Source organism: Quercus robur, chromosome 1 (assembly GCF_932294415.1).
Source record: "Quercus robur chromosome 1, dhQueRobu3.1, whole genome shotgun sequence".
Taxonomy (NCBI): Eukaryota; Viridiplantae; Streptophyta; class Magnoliopsida; order Fagales; family Fagaceae; genus Quercus; species Quercus robur.
Genome location: NC_065534.1, coordinates 7,000,102 through 7,026,486, shown reverse-complemented (window position 1 = coordinate 7,026,486; position 26,385 = coordinate 7,000,102). Strand labels below are relative to the sequence as shown.

The following is a 26,385-nucleotide window of genomic DNA, read 5'->3' as shown; positions in this document are numbered from 1 at the left end:
ATCTATTTCTCTTTTGTGCTGAAGGTCTAAACTCAATTTTAAGAAAAGCAGCAAATAATGGAGAGATTCATGGCTTCTCACTGTGTAGAAGGGGACCAAAGCTAACCCATCTCTTTTTTGCAGATGATTGCCTTTTATTCTGTAGGTCCACCTTGGAGGAATGTGAGAAGATAAAAGAACTCCTAGCTACCTATGAAGCGGTCTCAGGTCAAGTAGTGAATAAGGAAAAGACAACTCTTTTCTTTAGCAAAAACACAGGTGAAGCTACTCAAGAAGCAATCAAGGAGTCTCTTGGCCTTCCAGCAATCCAGCATTATGATAAATATTTGGGATTACCTTCATTTGTAGGAAGGAATAAGAAGGCATGCTTTACTCAAATTAAAGAACGCATTTGGTCCAAAATGCAAGGATGGAGAGAAAAGTTGCTTTCACAAGCTGGTAGGGAGATTATGATCAAGGCTGTTATCCAATCAATTCCGGCCTACTCCATGAGTGTTTTTAAGCTTCCGGTGAGCCTATGTAAAGACATTGAGGCAATGATCCGAAAGTTTTGGTGGGGGCAAGGAGAGACAAAGAAGATTCATTGGGTGAAATGGAGTACCTTATGTTCATCCAAAGCGGTTGGTGGTATGGGCTTTCGGGATATTCAAAATTTTAACAAGGCAATGCTTGCAAAACAAGTTTGGCGGTTATACCACAAAAGGGACACTTTATTATACAAAGTCCTAAGTGCAAAATATTTTCCAGAGGGGAGCATATTAGAGGTCCCTATATCTTCCAATGGGTCATATGCGTGGAAAAGTATTTTACAAGCTAGAGAGGTAATCTTAAAAGGTGCTGTTTGGAGAGTGGGAGATGGGCGGTCTATTAATATTTGGGAGCATCAGTGGCTTCCGAAACCTGGAGGAGGCAAGATAGTTACACCAAGGAGGGATGTAAGTGTTGAAAATGTCTCTGATCTTTTCTATCCTAATACCACGGAATGGAATATTGAGTTGTTGGAAACCTCCTTTTATCCTTGGGAGGTGGAGACAATAAAGAGAATTTACGTGAGTAAGTTGCAGCAAGTGGATTGCCTTGTATGGCCTTTGTCGCCAGATGGGAGTTACACGGTCAAGACAGCCTACCATATGCTTGCATCTGAGGTGCTCCATTCTTCTCCTTCTTCCTCTGGTGGGGTGGCTGGGAATGTGTGGAAACGAATTTGGAAGATCAATACTCCCCAAAAAATCAAGCACTTCATTTGGAGAGCGGCTAAGGACTCACTGCCCACTAAGCACAACCTGGTACGGAGGCAAATCCCAGTAGGCGAGACTTGTTCACTCTGTGATGACCACCAGGAGACGATTCTTCACGTGTTGTGGCTTTGTGACCATGCAAAGGTAGTTTGGAAGTCATGTCTCTGTTTCGCACAACTGTACCAGAGGGCGTTTAGATCTTTCTTGGATCTCTTTGAAGCTGTGTTGGAGCAGTATTCTGCCCTCAACGTGGCTGTCTTCGCCACAACTGCATGGAGTCTATGGCAGCGCCGAAACAGGCTTCGTGAGCATCAACCAACGTGGCCACTTCATGAGGTCCACAAACGTTCGAAGGAGATGGTGATGGAGTATTTAGACGTCCATACTCAGGCCCTTCGTCCAATTTCACGCTCACCTTGGGCAGGCTGGTCCCCACCACCAGAGGGTGTCTACAAAGCGAACTTTGATGCGGCATTGTTTGAGCATTGCAACTGTGCTGGACTTGGAGTGGTCGTGAGGGACTGTAATGGCGACGTTATAGCAGCTTTGAGCCAAAGGATCGTACTACCCCATTCAGTAGAGCAAGCTGAAGCGCAAGCGGCAAGTCGAGCCGTTACACTGGCTAAGGAGTTGTGTCTGTCACGGATGGTTTTTGAAGGAGATTGTCAGAAGGTTATTGAAGCCATAAACTCACTTGGAGCATGCCACACTCTGTTCGGTCACATTATAGAAGAGATTCGCTGCCTAAGCTCTACTCTGGTTACTAGTTGTTTTGTGCACACTCGTAGGGAGGGTAATAAAATAGCCCATGCCTTAGCAAGAAGAGCAGTTCTAACTGCAGATATTGATGTTTGGGTAGAAGAGCTACCCGGTGATTTGGATGATATACTCCATTCTGAAATTATTCAATAAAACTCGCTTACTTCTTTCTCAAAAAAAAAAAAAAAAAAAAAAACTTCTAAGATAAAGAAAAATTATAAAATATAAATTTAAAACATTAAGTTTCAAAACATTCAACAATAGTATGAGAAACATCATAAATACTATTGTGCGTACCTCAAGCAAGTTTAATAGACTAGTCTCGCTCTTGGGCTCACAATATACTTATAATGTGGGCTTTGGATTTCCTACTTTGGGTGATTCTAACCTACAGACCCAGCAATATTTTTACAACCTTTGTATTGCTTTCCTCTCACTCTTTGTAGCTATTAATCTTGATTCGAGACTCTCCTTTCAGACTTTCAACAACCCCCTCCTTTTCCTTAGCCTCATATTATAGTCCAAAATTAGTGGGAAAATCATGATTACACTCAAGGCTAGTGGGAATGGAGGTCCAATATTGTTATCGCTAAGTGGATGTTTAGTTGGGAGTGTGGTGTGGTGTGAGTGGCATTGGAACTGGTTCCTACTTCAAGGGAGAGATGATGTTCGGCGGCGAAATTTGTCAAGGAGTCGCTGAGCATCCGGGATATGGCCTTCCCGAGCACTCACACGCGTAGGAGATGGGACGCGTTAGGCAACTTCCTGGCCACGAATTGATAAGTACATATTTCAACAACCGACCCAACAGGTTTTGGGCCAGACACGATACTACAGGATTTGCGCCCATGGCCCTAGTGGGCCTTAAGCCCAGTTTTTGACATGGATGTTAGGAACTGCGGGACATACCGTATAGCTTGGGTCTAAGGGCCAAATGGCTCTGGAGGCCCGGTGTCATACAACTATATAACAAAATGCTATGAAGCATGGTGTTTCCGGATTCGGGTGCGGGTGCAAGTGCGAGACTTAACAATTTTTGAAAAAATAGGGTGCAGGTGCGGCGATTAAAAAATTATTAAAAATATTTTTATTTATATTTTCTATATATTTCAAAGGAAAAAAATACATTTTTATTCTGGGAAAGCATGCAAATAACAAATGATAACAAATATAATTCACTGCTGGGAAAGCATGCAAACAACATCCTTTTCTATATATTTTCTATATGTTATCCTTTTCATTTCAAATATATTTTCAAAGGCAAGAAACACAAAACAAAATACAAAAAGAAAAAGAAAAAAAGACAACACAAAAGAAGCAACAAATATTCAAAATAAGATTGAGGAAGGACATATTTAGGATGTTTGGGCCTCATTCAAAGTCGATTTCGGCTGTTTTGGCATGATTCAAGGGCAATTTCGGCCTGTTTTAGCCGTTTCGGTCAATTTCGACCGTTGGTCGATACGATCTAATTCGGTCGATACAACTCGATTCTGGCTGAATCTACACGGTTTGGTGCCAAAAAAAAAACTCAGATGAGGCACCGACGTGTGGGTAGCCGTGTCGGTGGCTGCACCTCGTGTTGGACTCCGGTGCAGCACCCTCCTAGTTGTGTTGGTGCTTCCTAGACAAAATGAGTATTATATATGAGTCTTAATTTTTTTTATATATATATAAGATAGAAAATTTACTCTAGACTAATTTAACTGTATATATATATATATATGTGAAACGTTAGCCTATCAAGACATTATCTAGTAATTAATATTTACCTGCTCTTGTGACTTGGAAGTTGAAAGTGAACAATGTGCCTAACTCTGTGACTATTAAGGTTGGGAGGGAACCTATGGGCAAGGGGTATGTGATGGATAGGTCTCCTAGAAATGTTATATAAATAATATTTTCACACCACTTTTAATGACAAATTTTAAGTTGAAGGTTATTATTATCTTATATGAGTGAAAAAAAAAAAAATTTAAGTTGTTAAATTAAAACTAATAACAATTTATTACTAACAATTTGTTGTGTTAATATTATAGACGAAACAGTATCATTTTAAACGTTCAAACAAATTACAACAATTTTACTGGTTTATTAATTGATGAGATGGTCCAGGGACATTTATTTAAATAATTAATACTTAATAGCCACTTCTGACAAAGAAATTACATCTAATGTTATTATTATTAATTTTTTTTGGAAAGTATATCTATTGTTATTAATAAAAGCATTTATAACTGTTTATTCAAACAGAAAACAAAATTGTAGCTGTAGAGGAGGCCATTGTCGCCTTAATTGATTAAATTAAATAAAGAAAAATATTCATTTATTTATTTACCCCAAAAAAGTACCTGATTATTTTCTAAAAAAATCCCAAAGCTCCATCAAACTCTCACTCTCTCTCTGACCATTTCAATCTCCATCTACATGTAAAACACATTCAGACAATACCTATTTTTTCAAATTCTACATCTTCATTCTCTCAAAGAGCATTTTTTGTTTTTTAAGGCAAAAACAAAAAACCCACTTGCATTAAGACTTGAAGAAGAAGTGCAAGGAGATTGAACATTTGAAGAAGAACCCAAATGGCAGGAACTGCAGGAATGGCAAAGGAGAAACCCCAGTTAGCCATTCTTGGAGCTGGGATTTTTGTGAGGAATCAGTACATTCCAAGACTAGCTGAGATCTCTCACCTCTTCAACCTTAAAGCCATTTGGAGCCGCACTGAGGTACATACATAAAAGTTGCAATCTTTCCTTTTTTGTGCAATGCAATAATTAGTCTTAGTTTAGTTATTACTAAAAGTTTTGGTTTTTTTTTTTTTTTTTTTTTTTTTTTTTTAAATTCTATGGTACTTAAAGATCTACTCCATATAAGGAAAGTACTAAATTAATCAAAGTCTTTGGATTAAGTTTATTACTCTTATTTTTGGAATTTTAATGTTTGAATTATGTTGTCTTGTCATTGTAAGAACATTATAAGACAATGCAAGCTTTTATTTCGCCATGTTTCTGTGTTTCTTTATTTAAATCAAGAAAAAAAAAAAAAAGGTTCTGTTTCAACTGTAAGTTGATTTTCAAATTAATGATCTGGGATTTATTATTTCTTGAAGATCAGAACTTTCCCAGATGGGTTCAATTCTGTGAACCTGATTTCAGTGCTTACATAAATAACAATGATTTTGATAATACCAATAATCTTATAGCACTGGGAAATTTTTGTTTTTTCTGCTGGAAAATCTTTTCTTTGAAAAAAAAAGTATTGGGTAGAAGGAAGGTAACAATGGGTTATCTTTGTTTTGTGTGTGTGTGTTTCAGAATTGTAGATCCTATTACGACATCCTATATACTATTGGGATGTCTATTTTTTTCCCTCTTCATTTTTTATTTCCTGGAATTAGTTTCCCTGTAGAAAGGCTCTGGGGAAATGATAGTTAATAATGGTGTATTCTGTGTTACTGCACAGGAATCGGCGAGACGTGCAGTTGAGAATGCTAGTAAATACTTTCCTGGAGTGCTATGTAAGTGGGGGGTTAAGGGTCTTGATGAAATCATCCATGATGATTCAATACCTGGGGTTGCTGTGGTTTTGGCTGGACATACACAGGTACCTTACTCTTTATTACTCTCTTTTAAATCCACAAATCGGCTTGCCCATCAGTTTTTCAAGAAAAATATTTGCTCATGGTAGATTCTTTGATTTTTATTTTTTTCTTTTGGGATTTATTTTCAGTGCCTGATGATTTCAAAGCCAACTGTTACTTTCAAGTGGAAGTTTTAGAAATTCAAGCTTGACATTTTTGTTAATGTGTGCATGCAAGAAAAGTAGTACTGAGGAATTGCTTTTATGAGTGTTACAACATTTTTGGTACATGCAAAAAATAATAAATTTGTTTTAGGGTCATGTTAATGGGTGCCCTTAGGGTAATTGATAATAAACCCATTTTAAATTTTGACACTACTTTCATTGGAAATATAAAAAGCTGTCAAAATAGTTAATTCTTTTTTTCTTTTCCCATAAAATTTTCTAAAAATATTTGCTAAACTAATGCCTTTAGAGCATTTGTTAACTTTTCCTTTGTTTTATTCTTAACTATTGCTTGTATTATCATTCTCCTCTGTCATCTGAATTGCTAAAATAAATCTCAAGCTGATCCTCAATGAATTATATCAAGTAGATAAAATATGGCTTAGCAGAAAAGTAAGAAGCAAAGTTAGTTGACTTGGGAAAAAATCACTAAGTCAAATATGGATATTGGAGTCCATGCAAGTGTTTAAATGTAATTCCTTTTTTAGAGAAAATTTCAGCACACCCTTTAGAATGCCCCTGCTCAGTTTCTTTATAGTGCAAGATGTGAAAGTTAATGGCTCTAGCATTTATAATTATTAGTTACATGACTCCTACGTGTGAATCAATTTGCTCAGGTTGATATATCACTGAGGCTGCTGAAGGCCGGGAAGCATGTCCTTCAAGGTAATTTATCTTTCAAAATAGCCACAAAGGGATGACCATTCTCTTGAGACAACAAAAAGAAAAAGAAAAAAAGGGGAACTTTTGAGGCCAGTGCTTTGTATTTCATTTAACAGAATCCATATATCTTATGATTTACAAAATATATTCTTCTGGACAACGTACTAAAGTTTCCCTTTTGGACATGCTGTATGTGTTGCTTGGCTAACTTGGTGTATCTGAAGAGAAACCGGCGGCAGCTTGTAAGTATGATGCATTTTCAATTGAATCAAGCATATTATCATATATTTCTGTGTAACTTATCAATGATATGTACAAATGGATATTGTGGTCATTTCATACTAGTATTTTCTTTTGATTAAATATGTTTATATGTGACCAATCATACCTAAATCAACTCATGCCAATATCTGATATTAATTTCAAATATATTCATCAGTGAGTGTAGTGAAACAAATTTCAGCCATAATGTCATATAAATACATGACCCTATTTGCAATTAAAAAAAAATCTTGATTGTTAGTGGCAGCCTCTAATTCCAAAAGAAAGCAATACATAAAAGAATGAAAGCATAATACAAAACATTATTGAAAATATATTCTCTATTGATTTTGATAAATTCCTGTAAAACATTGATCATAAGATTTATAAATGCAACTTTCAGGAATACAATGAAAAGACCATTGAATAACAGAAATAGAAAAGCTTCTCTCTTTTATCAAATTGCCACCACAATTCTTTATCATGTCCTTTAAATCCACCTGCAGGTTTCTTTTTTTTTTTTGATAAGTAATAATAGCTGCAGGTTTCTATTGAGTACGCTTCAAATTCTTTTTTTTGTTCTCGGGCTTTTTGGGAACCAACAAGACTTTTAGGCAGACCACCAGAAACTCTTGCTGCTTCTGCAAAAAAAAAAAAAAATGTGTGGCCCATTGACAAAAGCTATGGAACTTTTTCCTTATCAGATTACAACTCTAATTGTGGTGGGGCCAAATCTATTACCTTTTAAGTGCTAAAGTTTACTTCCCACTTCACTTTAAGAATAGTGTCCCCAATGAGCTTACTTTATTGCTGGAAATTCTTCAACCATGGGCCTGCACTTTGACCTATATTCAGATCAAATTTAAGCATTTTTTTAGGGTATTTTTGCCTCCCTCTAAAAGCCGAAAATTATTATGTATAAATCTCTTGTTTTTATTCCAGCCCCTCTTAATTTATTTTAAAAGGCTTGTTTGGATTTTCTAAAGCTTTATAAATGTTTTATCTCAACAATTAAATTTATGTTGCCAACAGAATGCCTCCCATATGGTTTGTCTGTAACCCAAATATTCTTTATAGAGTTAAACCTGTCCAGTTGAAAACATTTATACTCACTAAATGAAATATTTAATAAGGAAGAAGAAGCTTAAATGTAGGGAAAGGAGCTGGAGTAAAGGTGTGTCAGTGCCATATTGCCCAAGACAATATTACATGTAAAGAATAAGTCTCACTTTTTATGAAATCAAATCCAGACTCCAGAAAAGTTCTCAATAGAAGAACACCGAAATGAAGCTATAAGTGGATCCCTTCTGCATTCTTAAAGGAGCTTTTCCCCTTCTTCTGTAACCTTGCCCAAGTTACATCATCTTCCAGCAAATGTTGTTCATTTCCCTCTGAATGTTCAACAACATATGAAAAATAATTATTCTCCAAAACATCCGGCCCTCATTTGTCCCAAAATTTAATTTGTGTAACTGGCAGAAAACTTGTTGATCATTTTAGGCAGATTTTGAATCTTTATTGATGGTGTCAATACAGCCATGGTGTTGCAATGGAGGTTGAATGGTAATAAAAATGGAATCATCTTTGTAAGGTAAAGACAAATTTGATGATGCCAACTACTTGTAATAATTATCATTTTGCATAATCAAGTCGGCTTTCAGCTGGAGGGAACAATTCTATCTCTGTATCTGATTTTCCATCCAATCTCAACCTTGTCAATCAAGAGTCTCGTTTGGATTGATATCATATAATAAAGTTGTTTATAACTATATTATCCTCTTTAACTCTCAAGAATATTCTGGCCCTTTGTTTTTAATTTTCTGATGCTTCATCTCCCACCAGTCCAACCACGTTTATATATTAATTTCTTATGTGTAGGTTTTGTTAATTATTGTATTTAAATATTTATTTGGTGTTGATTAAGCTCTCTCATTATGAACTTGAAAAATCCGGTCTTATGTTTTTTTTTTTTTTTTTTTTGCCTTTAATGCCATGTGGAAACAATTATTTCAGTTTCAATGTAGCTTGAAATCTACAATGTAATTATGAAATTTTGATTATGAAGAATTTAATATTGGTTCAATAATGCAGCTGCAAGTGAGTTGGAAACTGCACTTGCACGCTACAAAGCTATTTGTGCAAATCTTTCTGACCAACCCATTTGGGCTGTGGCAGAAAACTACCGATTTGAGCCTGCTTTTGTTGAGGTGCTTGTTTCTGCCATATTTGAAATAGTTCCTATTACTCTGGCTTGCCAGATACTCATTGTTGTTTCCACAGAGCAAGAAACTAATTGCTGAGATTGGGGATATGATGAGCGTTCAAGTTATTGTTGAAGGATCAATGAATAGCTCAAACCCATACTTCTCAAGCACTTGGAGGCGCAACTATACTGTACGTGTTTTACTATAAAGCTGAATAATATACATTAATTTCTCTTGTTCGCAAGAGCATATGCCATTAAACATATGCTTTGGATCACTTTTAGTGCAAGCTACTTCTAACTATACTAGTCATCAAAGAAAGAAATTCATCATTATCAAACAAAAAAAAGAAGAAGAAAGATTCACAACCCTTTAGAGTCTGAGATCAAAAGATTCTCAGGCATCTAGTCCATATTGCAATGTGACTGCATTATGTTATGTTTGAGAACATTCTCAGGTGACTACAATATGATGCAACATCAAATAATGTTAATTACCAATTGTCTCAAAAGCTTAAGTTATTGAAAAATGGTGAATTTAAACATTTAACCATAATTCTAACACTTCCTCTCATGTGTGGACCTAAACTCCCCTTTAATAAGTGGAGCCCAACACATGAATTTTTTAACATTTTAAATGGTAGGTAAATTAAAGCCAGGAATTGAACTTAGGATCTCCCGCTTTGATACCATGTTAAATTACCGATTATCCCAAAATATTAAGCTATTAGGAATGGTGAATTAAATCATTTAATCATAATTTTGGCAGATAGAATGAAGATTTCATTCTTCTCACAAGTTTATTGTAGCAACTATATTGTTCACATTCTCATTCCTTCTTGAAAGTGTAAAGGATGTGCTCATTTCATGAATTCTGGATTTTCAGGGATGCCTTACTTGATTGTTAACATAGTCAGATTTCTTCCCATATTATCATACCTGAACTATTTCTTATATGTCTTATTTTAACAAGTTTATTTCTTATTCCAGGGGGGATTCATTCTCGATATGGGGGTACATTTCATTGCAGGATTGAGGATGGTAATCTCAAACCTTTTAATAACAAATGGAAGATAAGTTATGGCTTTGGTTGCTTTGCTACCAAGTCCACTGTTTGTTGTGAAGTATGCTATATCAATTCAAAGAATTTGATTATTTGAATTTCATATGTCTAAATCCTCTACCTGTGTGCTTGGGCCACAACCCCTTTCTCCACCCCCCCCCCCCCCTCCTCCCCCTTCCGACCCCACCCTTTGTTTTCTTCTCTAATAAGTTATTACTTATCAAAAGAAAAGAAGAATAAAACAAAAGGAATTTCATGTTATTTATAGTCATACTAATTTCAATTTCAGTGACTCTTCATCTTTAGAGTCCCTTTTGAACCTCCTTTTCATCTCTGACAAATACTTTGTTATGTGAAATTTTGGACTATGGACTAGGGCTTCTCAAAGTTCAATTAGATTTTGTTTAGAAAAAATGATGAGGATGATTAAAATTTTGAAGATACTTCCACTATATCGTAGCACTTTTACCAAATCAGCGTCTAGAAGCCAGAATAAGCTAAGTGCTGACTTGGCTACTTATATATTATGAACCAGGTAGTTCTGAAAACAGAATTTTAGGAGTGATATTATTTTCCTGCATGTGGACAAAAAGTTTGGGGGAAAAGGGGGGGGGGGGGGGGGTTGTATGGGTGAGAATAGACATGAAGAATCTTATGTCAGAACTCAGAACTGTGGAAGCAGCCTAAATGCTCTTTAGTGATCACTGTAACACTGCCCAATTTTGATTCTGAAAGCAGAAATGAATGCGTGATTCATCTCAAGTACTTGTATCCTTTTTGTGAGCATCTTTTTTTTTGAACTGTTGTAGGGGTTAATGGCCTGTGTTTTACACAACCTAGATAACTATTTGTTGACATATCTTGAATAAGGAAGTTCAAGAAATTCTTCAAGAATAGTTTTTGATGCAGCTTGCCAAAAATTTTTTCCAGTGATTTTCCATCTGTTATCTAGAAGGGAAAATGTTTTCATTTTTCTGACACTGCAGTCACTAATCTAATAATCTTGCATTAGCAGACTCCTTGTTTTCTTCCTTATGCCATCTGCTGGTATTTCTTTCACAGATTGTTTAAATGCTGTACTTTGAACATCCTAAAAGTTGTTGATGCTTTCAAAAAGTTTCACCTCAGTCCTTTTTCTTAAAGGATAAGGATGAAAATATGATGGTGCTTAACTTGGTTTAAACTGTACAGACTATCTTATGATTGAAGCAGCTGCCTTCTTTTTAATTTTGTGGGAAACGCCCTCAAACAATCAAAATGAGCATTTGTGATAAAAAAAAAATTGTAGTTTAACTCAAAAAATTCCTTATTAAATGAAATTAGTCATTTCTGGTACAACTTAAACCGTATTGTAAGTGGAAATGTGATTTTCCTGTTTTCATGTGAACAGCTTGTAGGATGTGAGGTAGTCTCTGTCTCAGCTATGACAACTCATGTGGATCCAGACTTACCCCCACCAGATAACTTATCCTCTCTCTTGTAAGTTTCAATTGCATGGACTTTACTTTCAAAGAATTTGAAGTTCTTCTCTTTCTTTTTTTAAACTTTCATTCCTAACAATCGAAAGACTGAAGGTGCGTATTTGGAATTTCCTTGCCTTAGTCAACTGGAGAATGGATGTTCTGGAGTTTTTGTGATGGTTGTTTCATCCAGATCCCCTCAGGTACGTGATAAATGATAGATTTACTGTAGTATTTTGAACTTACAAAGATTCTTTAATCATAGTATTAGCTGTGTTTAGATACTCTGGCGCGTTGTTGGCTTGAAGGGAACAGTGCAAATTGAGCGTGGACATATTGATGGACAACATGGTTACCTGGTATTTGAGAATCAACTTTTATTTAGGAATATGTATAATTTTGAAGTCTATAGTTTCCTTTTTTTTTAGATATTTAATTTTAAAGACTTAAAATACTCAATTCTAATCGAGACTTGTATTTGTCTTTTAGATTAACTTGTAATAAAATTCAGTACTTATGATATCTCATGATGCATCACAGGTATTATTTTTTAGTGCTGATGGGCAGCGGAAAAGCTCCTTCTACCCATTTAGTGGAGTGGATGCGGAATTAAAAACTTTTATACATGATGTATCACAGGCTACGCGTAAGGTAGTTGAAGATGTTAATTTTCATGCATTTATACATGGTTTCAATTTTCTATTATATGCATGGTGATATTTTGCCTTTTAGTGTACTAAGTGGGTTTTTCTTCTCTATTTTAGTGGTATTTGATTTGCTACAACATCTTCTAATTTTTTAACTTTTGTTCTTGGAGTGTGGTGATAGCAGCAGATCTCTGTGTTATTCTAGCTTGACAATATTTTCATGGATTTCTTTTGCATAATTCTCTCTAATTCTTTCATTCTAAATCCTTTACTTCAATTACTTGGATCTTTAACTTATTTGATAAACCTGTGTTACTAAACAAAATAATAAAATCTGTTGCGATTCAAGGAATGGTCCACTGATCATATTTATTATGTTGCAGAAGGGGAGTGACTATGAAGTTGAGCCTCGCCTATCTTTTCTGGAAGGTGCCAGAGATGTTGCTATTCTAGATGCAATGCTTGAATCTGGATCAAAGCAAGGGGCCCTAGTTCAAGTGAAAAAATTTTAGCTTACTGATGGGATTTATTCTTTAGCAACATGATTGTAACAGCTTGGTATATATATATATATATCTGAGAATTGAGATGCTTTATGATTTTCACATTTTTTACTTAAAAACAGAATTAAGTTCAAATGAAACAGTCAGCAATACTCAAAGGGATCTAAGGAGCAGTTGGATCATTTGCAACTTTGAGATTAATCAATAAAGTTGTGCCAAATTTAAGAAACTATATTCATCATAATGGTTGGGGGTGGTCTATGGCGTCTTATAATTTGACATTTTAGTTTGTGTTTGAGGTTTGTGTGGTTCGCTTATGGTCAGTTTAGAATCATTGTATGCTTTTGCTTGATGGAATGGAGAAAGAAAACAAATTATGAATTTGCAACCATTTGAAGTTGGATACATGAGGGGAAAAAAAGAGCAATTTCAAGTGAATAAAATTAAAAGGGCTTTGAGTTGTGTTCTGCACTGAATATTGAATTTTAGAATCTCAGTTTAGTTTAGCCAAATACTCAATTTGTTGTCTCCTGTGGTCACTGTCATAACTCTTGAGGCCTTTTGACAAACCGCCATCACATATGGCTAAAAGGGTACAACAAACATTCAACTTACTGGGCATATCTGCATTGGTCAGAAAACGTGATCTCCTTAGTGCTTTGAGTTTAAGCAGTCAGGCTAGAGGCACTGACACTAATGACCAACCAAGGTGGGAGTGACGGACTTGTTTAAAGCAAAAAAGGCCTGCTTCTGTCACATGGGAAGGTGGTTCTACCTCAAGTTCCTCAAACTACGCACAAGCTCTTGATAGGATGGTCAATTATAACTAAACAGTGTCCTAAAGAGGTTGAACTACAGTCTTGAGGCAACCCATCTTGAACTAACCCTATGTTAAGATGGAGGGAGATGAGATGGAGGGAGATGAGGGGAGAGAAAAATAGAAATGACTAGAATGTACTAAATTTTTGTATGTTCCAATGGCCTTTCCTTCTACTTTCTTCTTCCTCCATATCCCTTCATTCCAAACATAGCATAAGTTTGGTGGAATCAAGTTGGCGGTCAGTGGCCGACAACCTCTTACTAAAAAGGGATACCTACAGTAGACCATCAGTCCATCACTTATCCTATTCACATTTATTATGACTCACCTATCGTTATTTTGCATTTAATGAAGCATGATATAAGTCATCTCTATTCAATGTTGGGAAGGTGCCCTAGATAGCTATTATCACATCCCCTCAGCCGACTTCTTGGGAAAATGTTCACCAGCACCCCCACCAATAATCCAATAAATATATCCCATTGGACCATTGAGAAGTGTATGCACACTTTACTATTGCTACTCTACAATTTTCTCAGTGTCTATTGTTAGTTCTTTCATTGATTTCGCCTTCAGAGTGCCTCCAACCAACTCCACTGCTTGGATTTTTGGCCTCCTTAGTCGTTATTAGTCTTGTTTCCTTTTTTCAATTCCCTTCAGTGGTGTGACACCTTGAAATTCTAAGTTCAATTTCAGTTAAAATCCTTGTTACAGTTCCATTTTAAGATATAATCATCTGCCCACTTAGATTCCTCAGGTGTGTAAAGAGCATACTTTGCTCCCAATTCCACTCCATTTTTATAAATTTGACCATTCTTACTTGCCTTTTAAAATAAAAATGATAACAACAAGTAGTAGTAAAAGCATGTGAATCTTAGCTAAACTTGGGGACCCCCACAAATTTTTCTGACAGGACCAATTGCAGTGTATAGGCCATTTTAATGACAAGCATTAAATTGTTGAATGATGCCTCATAGAAAGGTAAGTGATGCATCATACATCATTACACTAGTAGAGCTATTGCAACTCGCAACTTGATTGCAGGTTGCAGCAATTTCAATCAAACTTTGCTGTCGGTTGCTCGAATTTTGTTTGCGCGCAGTGACAAAAATCACAAAACATGAATTAGTATTCGGTTTCCTAACGTCATAACAATTAAATATTATGTAAATCCTAGGAGATATATCATTAAAATGTTAATGAATGCTCTAGAAATATTGGTTTAGAAATATTTTATGAGAAAATGATAAAACAATTAATTTTCTTAACAGTTTTTTATATTTTTCGTAAAAATTGTATCAAAATTTTTCTAATATAGTTTATTAGTAAAAATTACCCTAACGTGACCTAATAATAAATTCAAAGCATCTAATCAACATTATTGAGATTATTCATAAGAATTTGTTTTTAATAATTACTTGATATATGTGAGACGAAGAATTACACATCTGAAGAATAATCAGAAGGGCAGAAATTGACATAACTAATACTAAAATTCTATAATAATAATTTAACAAATAAATTAAGTATTTCTTAACTATTTAAAATTTTGAGAAAATTGGTATTCTATCAAAGTATCAATTAGCCAAAACAAAAGGTAGGCTAAAGTTTGCCTCGTGTTAATCTTACCTATCACTTGGCTGTAAACAAGTGGTAATTTTAAAGTCGTGTTACGTAGGTAACAAGTCACAACCTTGACCTTGATTCTAGTGAATAATTTTGAGACTGGTGAGTTTCAGTTGAACTACCATACAAAATTACAGAACGAGAACAGGGTAGGGGGTCACGTGGTTATACAAAACTACTTTTCTGCACATTGATTGATGTGGAATCACATACATTTCTACGCAAAGCTTAGGATTAAGAACAAACACAATCTCCAATACAGTATATACCATTCTCTGTGGAATTGTTGTGCACTTGTGCTAGAGCTAGGTCAAAATGGCATCAAAATTCATTACACAATAAATATATATATATATATATATATATATTTTGGTGCTGATGAATTACATCATCATTTACTATAATACATGTCATTCTACACATGTAGTGTAAGCATTAAGCACTAATAGTCCGTTTGGAAATAACTTATTTAGTTGAAGAAATTTTTTTGCTAAAAGTGTAGAAAAAAAATTGAAAAATAAGCTGAATAGTACAATGAGACTTATGAATAGTATCGAAAAGTGTAACATGACCTGTGAATAATAGCAAAAATAAGCTCAAATTGCAAATAAGCTAAAAATTTCAACCCATCCCAAACGATCTCTAATTTTTTAACCAATCTTGTTTATTTTCTATAAACTGTATTTTTGTTCAACTAATTTCTACTAACTATATAAGAAGAACGAATAGCTCTTTTTATAGTGTTTTGGTTTGGTCAACATAACCTTGCGTCAATTCTATCTCTTTCATTCAGGTAAAATTGTTCTTCAGATCAGTGAAGGTTTCTTTTCACAATGTTTTAGTGGAATTTTCTTTTCTTTTTTAGAAGAATTAAGTGGTTTGTGGCTTCCTCAGGAATAGAAGAAAGTCACACCAAAATAAATAAAGCATGTTAGATATACGTCACTGTCAGTTTTTTAAGATTTTCTCATTTCTCTTCGTGTGTATTACTTAATATTCTTAAAAAAAAAAAAAAAAAAAAAAAAAAAACAAACCAACAACAAAACGTCGAGCCAGTACCAAATGGACCATACTTCTTCCAGTGATTACAAGGTTAGTGGGTACAGGTACGAAATGATTCGGTGCAGTAAGAATTTTCAGTGATGTAATTTAAGACTCATTCACTTCGCATGGATAATATGCATGTGCCATGTCTGGTACATTGCTTTCAACCCAACTATTACATCAATATTAGAAAGTTGCGATTGAAATGGGAAACTTTTAATCACATCCCAATTCACCCAAAAAGAAAAAACAATCAATTTATGCTGCAACTGTCTTTGGTCAAAATGATTGATCTACCAAAACAGACTTAATATCCTGGATTTCGTACTAAGTATGGCGAATTTTTTATATTTATTTTTTCTTTAAAAATATGCAATCAAAACAACTTTCTTTTAAAAACGAGAAATTATTAGGTCTATAAGAAAGATAGTTAATATGGTTCTCTTTGATCTCCCAACTAATAAAATGTTATTATTTATGTAAATGTGACATTACTTGAAATTTTTTTATTTTTTATTTCTTGTATTGATTAGGAAGCCCATTTATACATTTGCATAGATGACATCATCTTATTGGTTTGGAGGTTCACATCAGCAATCTTCTTGGTGTACATAATAGAATGTGACTACATACTTATTATCACTCAATAGTTAAGGAATGCCGTTACTTAATTTTGAAGTTTAGGAGAGATTAATTCCTACTAACCTATAATTATGAGTGGGAAGTGCAAATTGCCCCTCAGAAAATGGGGAGAAAAAAAATTTAAGTTCCTATTCACAATTCAATCAAAGAACTTACAAAACTTGAAACTCTCTTTGTTTTTTTTAGTAGAACTACTTATAGCCAAAATTTTAGGTTTCTTTAAAGCCACTGAATTGCATAAAACCATGTTACTCTTAAGACTAAATGATAGTACTATAGTAGGGCTTTGATTGGAGGAGAAAAAGAGGATGACTTGGTTCCAAACCAACCATACCTAACACCAATTCTTTCTAATTATATCTGGGCCTAAGTGTTGCTATTTTCCCATCAATGAATGAAAACCATTGATGGTACTTGTATACAAGACGTTACATGTTGTTTTCAATATTGGCCCCCATGAAACACCCCCTTCCATATGATAGTGATTTTTGGGTATGGACCAGGAGTACTTACCTGGACCTTACCAGAAGTACTTACCTACAATAAAAGAGAATGGGGCGAAAAAAAAAAAAAAAAAAAAGCCCTTGGCCAGAAATAATTTTATGTGCTTCAACAAATAAATTTATTCTAAGCTAAAAAAGAAAAAAATTGGAAAAAGAAGAAAGAAGAAGATGCAACGATATATCAATGAATTGGATTAAGCTAAAAAAGAAAAAAAATTGGAAAAAGAAGAAAGAAGAAGATGCAACGATATATCGATGAATCGGATTAAGCCTACCTGGTCATCAACTAATTTGGTGTTTAATTTCAACTTAATTAACATGAGGAGAAGTTTTTTTCAATAACATGTTAGTAATATATGGTTAAATGATTAAATTAACTGTATTCCAAAAATTTAAACTTTTAGGAGAATTGGTAATTTAACATAATATTTTCTTAATCCGACATTCAAAATTATTACTTTAGAAGTTTTTAGTAATAATATTCTTGCTATGTAAATTTATAGAATGCATGACTGGAGAGAAGCAGACCTAAAGAACACGATCGCCTCTATACCTCATCTAAAGAAAAAAGTATTTTATTTTTCAAGGTAGTTTATGTATTTTATTTTTTTTTTAGTAATAATGATATTTTTTAATGGTGTTTAACGTCTTGTTCAATATTTACTTCCAAAAAAAAAAAAAAAAAGTAGCTTGTACTTGATAAATTGTAGTGAGAATAAAAAATTATATTTATATTAAACATGAACTCTAACTTATCTCAAAAGAAATATATATATATATATATTTTTGGATAGGATCAAAAGAAATATTCTGTTTTTTTGTTGAGAAAAATCAAAAGAAATATTCTTGAAGATAAATATAGTCTAGAATCTAGGTACATAATAAATCAAAACTTTGCCTACCTTCCATGTGGGTGCCACATAGTCTAGAATCTAGGTACATAATAAATCAAAACTTTGCCTACCTTCCATGTGGGTGCCACACGTATGACTGGAAAACTCGAAGCACATATCATTTATGCGAAGAAGTTATATCGATGGTTTTTTTTTTTTTTTTTTAAATATTTTTTTATGCAAGATAGAAGTTTTACTCTAACCTAATTTAAGAATATATGTGTGTAAAATTTTCTCTTGAAGATTTGAGTCCTAGTCCTTGCCCCTACACCCTACAAGCATTTATACTTGTGGAGTGACCATCACATTAAGGATGTGTGCAATGATTTATTGTTAGTATATGATATTATGATAGCTTAATTACTTAGTTTATTTGACTTAAAAAATTAGTTAGATAAAAGTAAGTTATATAGTTTGTTAAAAACATCCCAAGTTATAAGTTATATAGCTTGCTAAGAGTTTTATAACTCAACTAATTAACATTTTTTTTTAATATAAAAACATCCCAAATTCAAATCTCTTTTTGTTGTAAGTTGTAACTATTAAACTATCAAAAATATATATATTATTATGATAAGTAATTATTAGATACTTTCAGAGTATAATATATAACGTGATGTTCTCTCCTTTTAATCTCTCACGTTCATGATGGATCTTACCGTAAATTTTAGCTAACTAAGTAGTGTTGATGGCATACAATACCAAAAAAAAAAAAAAAAAAAAAAAAAAAAAAAACCTCTCCAATTGCATTTCTTCTCTCCTACGGCACACGATAGCATTGAACTCACGCCATTGACTGTTAACCATGGTTGTCAAAATCCCGATCTAGATCTTACGATCCTACGATTTTACGATTTCACCTACCCAAAACGATCTAAATCTTTCAAGGATCTTTGCGATCGTTCAGGATTGGTAGGATCGTACGATTCTGACAATCCCAAACAACCTTGGTTTCTTGTAATCTTCTTTAACTTGATAGAAGGCTCAGTTGGACCCAAATGAAAAATAAATCCCAATAGATCAAGTTTTTCCACTCTAATATAGAGAGAGTATCAGTTAGACTCAAATAAAAAATATTCCAATAGAGTGTCACATTTTGAGATTTTTGGCATCTTTAAATAATGCTACAAATGAATGTAGTAATGTATGGTAATTATATCAATGTATGGTAATTTATGTGATTATTTAACATACCAATGTGTATTTTTTGTTTTTTTCTCAAATAATGTAGGATCTTACGATCCACGATCCGATCCTACGATCCACGATCCCACCTACCTCCCACGATCCTATGTAGGATCCCGATTTTGACAACCTTGCTGTTAACCATTATTAGTGGACAGGCTCTAAACATTTGAACATCCAAGCAAAGGTAAAGAAACCTTACAAAAAATTTGCTCCATTAATCATCACTTATATCCTTTACCTAACCAAAGGTAATTTCTATATGTTTGTCAAATTCTCCTTGACTTTTTATTTTTAAATTTTTAATACCATTAGTTACCTTCGCCTCTATTCTATAACTCTAACATGGTAATTTGATAGACATTACTCTCTCTCTAAATCATTTTCTTTTAATCAATAAGGAAATTTGTGTGCACATATACATGTATGCATGTATTTATAAAATGATCTAGTTAACAGGTGCCTTGAGAATATTTATAAATAAATCATTTTAAGAAAGTTTATATATTGTATTATCAATATAAATTTTATGTTGTAACATCGCACACCCTTAACATAATGGTCATTCCATAAGTATAATTTTTTGTAATATGGGTGTAACGACATTGTTTCATTTAAAGAAATAATAAATTAATTAAAATTTAAAAAAGATGGTTTGTTTAAATGAACAATAAGCAAAACCTAAACAATATTGTTTTAAACAACTCAATTTTCCTAAACAATAAGCAACTCGATATTTCTTCCTTGTGTCGACATTTTCACCATTCTCTCAATCTTTATCGACCTTCTTAAGTCATCCAATTGGATGATAAACCTTCATCTTTGTCGATGCTTTTTCATTATTAATAAATTGATGATCAAAACTGAAGATAGCTTAAAAAATAATTAACAACACTTCCATTGCCATTCGCTTCCCAAGTGACCTCAATTGGCATTAGTTTCCTTCACTGTTTACTTGACATTTTTGGTTCGGTGTTGTCAAAGGGATAAATTTGAGCAAAGTCATACCTATAAACAGACTATTTTTTTGCTTAATTTAAAATCTGATAGGGTATATTATATGTATATATAAATATATCTTATGTTATTATGTTTTATTATCTCAAACTAACACATTCCTTGCAGACTTATATATATTTCTTCCACGCGCTGCAAAAAGTGCGTATTTATTTACACAGGCAAACCCCATTAATGGTCCCTTTCTGCTCTTCCCTCCAACTGCAATCACTGAGATGCAATGATATAAAGGACCAATGACCAAAGGAAAAATGTTAGGGACATAAAAAATTTCACAACTTTTATCACAATTCGTCATGTGCCAACTTATGAGTGGTGGAGGTGTGGACCGATCATTTGACCTCTATCATTCACAGCTTGTCATGTGACAAGTTGTGACAATAATTGTGAAATTTTTTGTATCCCTAATATTTTCCAGGATGAAAGGAGTCGTTTCTGTACATTTTGATGGCACTTGGCTTCTTTAGATTGATGGTTATAGTGGAGCCCGTCACTGCTTGTCTACTTCAAAGAGAAGTAGGTCCTACAGTGCAGCTGGATCACATTTGATGAAAGCCCTTATTCAGTCAAATTATTGAGTTCACCTGTGTACTTCTCTTTCTTCTTCTCACATGAAAATGGATCACTAAAACACAACTTTTATTAGGTACCAAACGAAACAAGTCATGCCAAAAGTTGTGAAATATATTATATTTTGTGCATGTGCTGCTTGTAAATTGTTTGGCATGATTACCTGAATAGACCAGATAACACATGATCAGTTGTAACTTTGTAAGTGCTTCAAATCTAGTATTTAAAAATTGGAAAAGGTTTTGCTGCATGTAGGAGTATATGAGAGCAAAATGAAAGGAACAAGCGTTCAAGAGCCATGTGCAATGTACATGATTAAGTAAACTTTAAACAAATCATTTTTATTTTTCTGTCACGTACTCTTATATGCAGCAAAAATTTTCTCTAAAAAATTCAAGATTTATTCATTTAAAAGTCATGACAAATAGCCAATTTTTTTTTGGGGGGGGTTCTAAATAACCAAAATGTTGTACCCTGTATGAAGTTAAAATCTCATAATATAGTTGAAAGCATGCCAAAAGACAAACGAGTGCACCTATTTGCAATCAAAAACTGAAATGTTTGAAATCATAAAAATCTTAATAGATTATCCAGAATTAAACCAGTATTTAATTCAAATATACTTTGATCTTTATCTTTAGGTCTTTGCATCCTTATTCCTTGATTGGGAAACAGCACTAGTGAATCCTTAAAGCCCCATCTATGCTCAAAATATGACTTGAGAAAACCAAGAAGATAAAATAAATTTTCGTCTCCAAGAAAGACCAGTCTCCAACTATCCCAGCATGTGCCAAAACCGACCATAATCCTCGCACGTACGTGTGCCCAGGTTTTCCTACGAAAAAAAAAAAAAACTACAATAAAAAGGTTAAAAAGTTGGTACCATCAACTTTGTACACAGGCCCTCTTTCTGTGTTCATTATAGAGATTCAGTCTTTCACAGATCTCAGTCCCCACATACACAGTTACCTACTTTCTATTAGCCAACACTTCAGCTTCCTTATCTTCACCTTCCATATTTTTTATTGTTCTAATAAAACCATAGATTTTCATTGCTGCACATTGAAGAAAGCTCTTTCTCTCCCACTGTGTCAGGTCAGTCATCAGTGTTTAACTGGAGTTTTGAGTGTGAGTGTGTGTGTGAACTAGAAGTACCTTCCATTTCTTTGACATGTTCAGTTCAAGTTCACCAATGCTTGTAATAGGTATTCTTGAAGTTGGTTTGAGTTGTTGTTGAAAAACTGTGTTTCTTTCAGAGTAAGTAGTGGTTGTTGAGACTAATATACAAGTTTACTTGTACTCTGAGCTAACTTCTTCTACTTGGTCTTTTCATGGGGTTTTTTACAGTAGATCTGCTAGTTGTCAAATATCAACTTCTCACCCATTTTCTCAAAGTTCATTCTAACAAATGTATGATTTCTTTTCTCTTAACGCTTTGTTTGGTTTCCTAGAAAATGCAAGAATATATAGAAAAATGCAAACTTTGACATGGTGTTTTAGCCGACCTTAATGTGCCTACTAAGCTTTTGTGATTGTTTCTTTATTTCACTTATTGAAAACCCAAAAATTTAACCAAGAAATCATAAAGTTTCAAGCTTTTCTTTCTTTCTTTCCCTCTCTCACAGAATAAAACAGAGGGATGTGTGGTAATAGTAACTTATGCTTTCTTGCTTTGATTTTGCAGGTTGTTGCACTTTCAAATTCAAATCTTTCAAGGAGATACGCTAAGTGTTACTCTATTACTTTGTTGTGTGCTGGAATTGATTAGCTTCTTTTTTCCTTCAATTCCTTCCTTTCTTGGTTCATAACAATTACAGTAGCCTACTTCCTCTGTCTCTTTGGTATCTTTTGAAGTCATCCTATGTGTAAAATTGGGAATTTGGGTCATTGAAAAATTTGAGTTTTCATTGATAGTCATATAAGTTCTGTAACTCCTTATTTTGCTTCAAGATTTTGGTCTGAAAATCCCAATTTTCTGCATCCCCTCTGGTTTATCAGTGTAAAATTGAAAAAAAAATGCAGAAGCCACAGCAACCTATAGAATTTGCTCTTAAGGAGACCTCGCCCAAAATTGGCGCGGGTGCAGTCACTAGTGATAAGCTGTCTTGTACGTATGACCTTGTTGAGCAAATGCAGTACCTTTATGTTCGTGTTGTCAAAGCCAAGGATTTGCCTGGTAAAGATATTACTGGTACTTGTGATCCCTATGTCGAAGTGAAACTTGGAAATTACAAGGGAGTTACTAAACATTTTGAGAAGAAGTCCAACCCTGAATGGAATCATGTTTTTGCTTTCTCAAAAGAACGAATTCAAGCTTCGGTTTTGGAAGTGGTGCTGAAGGATCATGATGTTGTGCTGGATGATTTCATGGGCAGGATTATGTTTGAACTCAATGACATCCCGAAACGTGTTCCACCAGATAGCCCATTGGCGCCACAGTGGTATAGACTGGAGGATCGGAAGGGCGATAAGGTTAAAGGAGAGCTGATGCTGGCTGTTTGGATGGGAACTCAAGCGGATGAGGCATTTCCTGATGCATGGCATTCAGATGCTGCCACTGTTGGCCCTGAAGGTGTTGCATTAATTCGATCAAAGGTGTATCTTTCCCCCAAGCTTTGGTATGTGAGGGTCAATGTGATTGAAGCTCAAGACTTGGTACCTAGTGATAAAACTAGATACCCTGAAGTTTTTGTGAAGGCTATTCTTGGAAATCAGGCATTGAGGACTAGAACATCACAAATTAAGGGTATCAATCCCATGTGGAATGAGGACTTACTCTTTGTTGTTGCTGAACCATTTGAGGAACACTTGATTCTGACTGTGGAAGATAGGGTGGGATCAAACAAAGATGAAATCTTGGGGAAGTGTGTGATTCCTTTGCATAATATACAGAGGAGGTTAGACCATAAGCCTGTGAACACTAGGTGGTTTAACCTTGAGAAGCATATGATTGTAGAAGGGGAGCAGAAGAAGGAGACTAAATTTGCAAGTAGGATTCATTTGAGGCTATGCTTGGATGGTGGGTACCATGTTTTGGATGAATCTACACACTATAGTAGTGATCTCAGGCCAACAGCAAAGCAATTGTGGAAGTCCAGCATTGGGATTTTGGAGCTGGGGGTTATAAGTGCTCATGGGTTGATGCCAATGAAGACGAAAGATGGCCGTGGAACAACAGATGCTTTCTGTGTAGCTAAATATGGGCAGAAATGGGTCCGGACAAGGACAATTGTGGATAGCTTCATGCCAAAGTGGAATGAACAATACATTTGGGAGGTTTTCGACCCATGTACTGTCCTTACAATAGGTGTATTTGATAATGGTCATATACATGGAGGGGGTAAGGATTCAAGAATTGGGAAGGTGAGGATTCGGCTATCAACCCTTGAAACTGATAGGGTTTACACACACTCATATCCACTTCTGGTCCTACATCATCCTTCAGGGGTGAAGAAGATGGGTGAAATTCAATTGGCTGTGAGATTCTCATGCTCATCTTTGATTAATATGTTGCATATATATTCACACCCATTGTTGCCAAAAATGCACTACATTCATCCCTTGTCTGTTATTCAGCTTGATAGCTTGAGGCACCAGGCTACGCAAATTGTTTCCATGAGACTGAACCGTGCTGAACCACCATTGAGGAAAGAGGTGGTGGAATATATGCTAGATGTGGATTCACATATGTGGAGTATGAGGAGGAGCAAAGCTAACTTTTTCAGAATTATGGGAGTTCTAAGTGGGTTGATTGCTGTTGGAAAATGGTTTGATTCAATCTGCCATTGGAAGAACCCTCTTACAACCGTTCTAATTCACATCCTTTTTATTATATTAGTCCTTTATCCTGAACTCATACTTCCAACTATATTTCTGTACCTTTTTTTGATTGGAATTTGGAACTACCGATGGAGAGCTCGACACCCTCCTCACATGGACACACGGCTGTCACATGCTGATGCTGTTCATCCTGATGAACTCGATGAAGAGTTTGATACATTCCCTACTTCCAAGCCAGCAGATACAGTTAGGATGAGATATGATCGATTGAGAAGTATTGCAGGGAGGGTTCAGACAGTGGTAGGTGACATGGCTACTCAAGGGGAAAGGTTTCAATCTCTGCTCAGCTGGAGAGATCCAAGAGCGACCACTTTATTCGTTACCTTTTGTTTCATTGCTGCCATTGTTCTCTATGTTACTCCATTCCAAGTTATTGCCCTACTCACAGGATTGTATGTCTTAAGGCATCCCAGGTTCCGCCATAAACTTCCTTCCGTGCCACTCAACTTCTTCAGAAGGTTACCTGCAAGATCGGACAGCATGTTATGATATATCATATATGAGTACGAATAGCCTCCAAAGCTCTAGTCTCCCCACTATCAATGTTTCTCATAAAATTTGTGAAGATATATATTGCAGCAGGTAGAGCAGCAAAGAATGAATCTTTCTTTCATTAATATTAGTTGGCTGTGGGTACATGGTCCTGATAGTTTGTAATTTTCCTCAGTTTGTTATTTAATTGTCCATTGGGATTAATGAATTTTGATTTCTAAGTTTCAATTTGAATATAATTGATGTATAATCATCACCTAATATATGCACGTTGCTTCCCAATAGTTCTCAGTTTTTTGGGACTCTAGAATAAGGTCTGATTTAACTCCAGGGCTCATGAATGAAATTGTTCTTTCTGCTTCCATGACATTCTAATTTCCAACATTGTTTAGAAATGGAATTGGTGTTATATTTACAAATGAAGGTGATTTTTACTGACATCATATGCTAAAATCCCTAATAAGGGTTTTGAAATTTTAAAGACTTAATACACATTGCATATAAATGGGCTTAAATTAAAGAGCTAGGTCTGCGGCAAGAGTATCTCACAAACTTGAGTTCAAGACTATAGATAGGAACACCAAGGTTATTATTTGCAAACCAAGAACTCTGTGTCTCAGAGATTTGTTTGGTCTATCTAATTGAATCCTCCCTCCTCACTTTTAAGCCACCAAAAAAAAAAAAAAAAAATCATTTGCAGCAAGGTGCAATAGACGCCACACATCCAGCTTCACTGCAAGTATCCTTTGTAGATTGGAAATCAAGGCTGCCAGTGTCATTTGGGAACTAGCTTTGACCTATACACAACATATATGTTAAAAAAAATAAAAAAAGGAAGGAGAAGCAAAGGTGAAAAAAAATGCAATAAAATTCAAACCCTTTGATAATACTTTTTATATTTCTTAGGAAATACATATATATATATATATATAAATACTTTAGGTATCTAAAGACTAATATTTATAATTTTTTTTTTTAAATCCATACAACACGGGGCAATAACTAGAATATCTAAAATCTTAATTGTAGTGTTTATTATTACTAAGCTCTTGTTGAGCCATATCAACCTAGCATTTCGGTCTATTCAGCCCATTCGGTCTTATTCGGTCCACTTTAGTTCATTCAGTTCTATTCGATCCACTTTGGTTC

At 34.6% G+C, this 26,385-nt stretch overlaps 2 protein-coding genes across 3 annotated transcripts; both read left to right on the top strand.

Annotated features, from left to right (window-relative positions):
• The first annotated feature begins 4,347 nt into the window (after positions 1-4,347).
• On the top strand, positions 4,348-12,836 carry LOC126718367 (uncharacterized protein YMR315W). The gene is made up of 12 exons (XM_050420515.1): positions 4,348-4,726; positions 5,463-5,603; positions 6,422-6,470; positions 6,692-6,709; positions 8,820-8,935; positions 9,009-9,122; positions 9,922-9,972; positions 11,385-11,473; positions 11,597-11,657; positions 11,736-11,813; positions 11,995-12,105; positions 12,485-12,836. Exons 1-12 carry the CDS (start codon positions 4,583-4,585, stop codon positions 12,611-12,613), a joined length of 1,101 nt encoding a protein of 366 aa, XP_050276472.1. The 5' UTR covers positions 4,348-4,582; the 3' UTR covers positions 12,614-12,836.
• An 8,963-nt stretch (positions 12,837-21,799) lies between these two features.
• Positions 21,800-25,518, top strand: LOC126718352 (FT-interacting protein 3-like). Of its 2 annotated transcripts, XM_050420506.1 has the most exons (3): positions 21,800-21,999; positions 22,252-22,314; positions 22,589-25,518. In XM_050420506.1, exon 3 carries the CDS (start codon positions 22,921-22,923, stop codon positions 25,231-25,233), a length of 2,313 nt encoding a protein of 770 aa, XP_050276463.1. In that variant the 5' UTR covers positions 21,800-21,999; positions 22,252-22,314; positions 22,589-22,920; the 3' UTR covers positions 25,234-25,518. The 2 variants fall into 2 exon arrangements, with proteins under 2 accessions (XP_050276463.1, XP_050276455.1); XM_050420498.1 differs by lacking the exon at positions 22,252-22,314.
• Positions 25,519-26,385: the final 867 nt, after the last annotated feature.

Coding starts and splice junctions, on each gene's coding strand:
- LOC126718367 (XM_050420515.1), top strand. CDS start 4,583: ATGGCAGGAACTGCAGGAATGGCAAAGGAGAAACCCCAGTTAGCCATT. Junction 11,658..11,735: donor TTTCATCCAGATCCCCTCAG/GTACGTGATAAA, acceptor AGCTGTGTTTAG/ATACTCTGGCGCGTTGTTGG. Junction 11,814..11,994: donor ATGGACAACATGGTTACCTG/GTATTTGAGAAT, acceptor GATGCATCACAG/GTATTATTTTTTAGTGCTGA.
- LOC126718352 (XM_050420498.1), top strand. CDS start 22,921: ATGCAGAAGCCACAGCAACCTATAGAATTTGCTCTTAAGGAGACCTCG.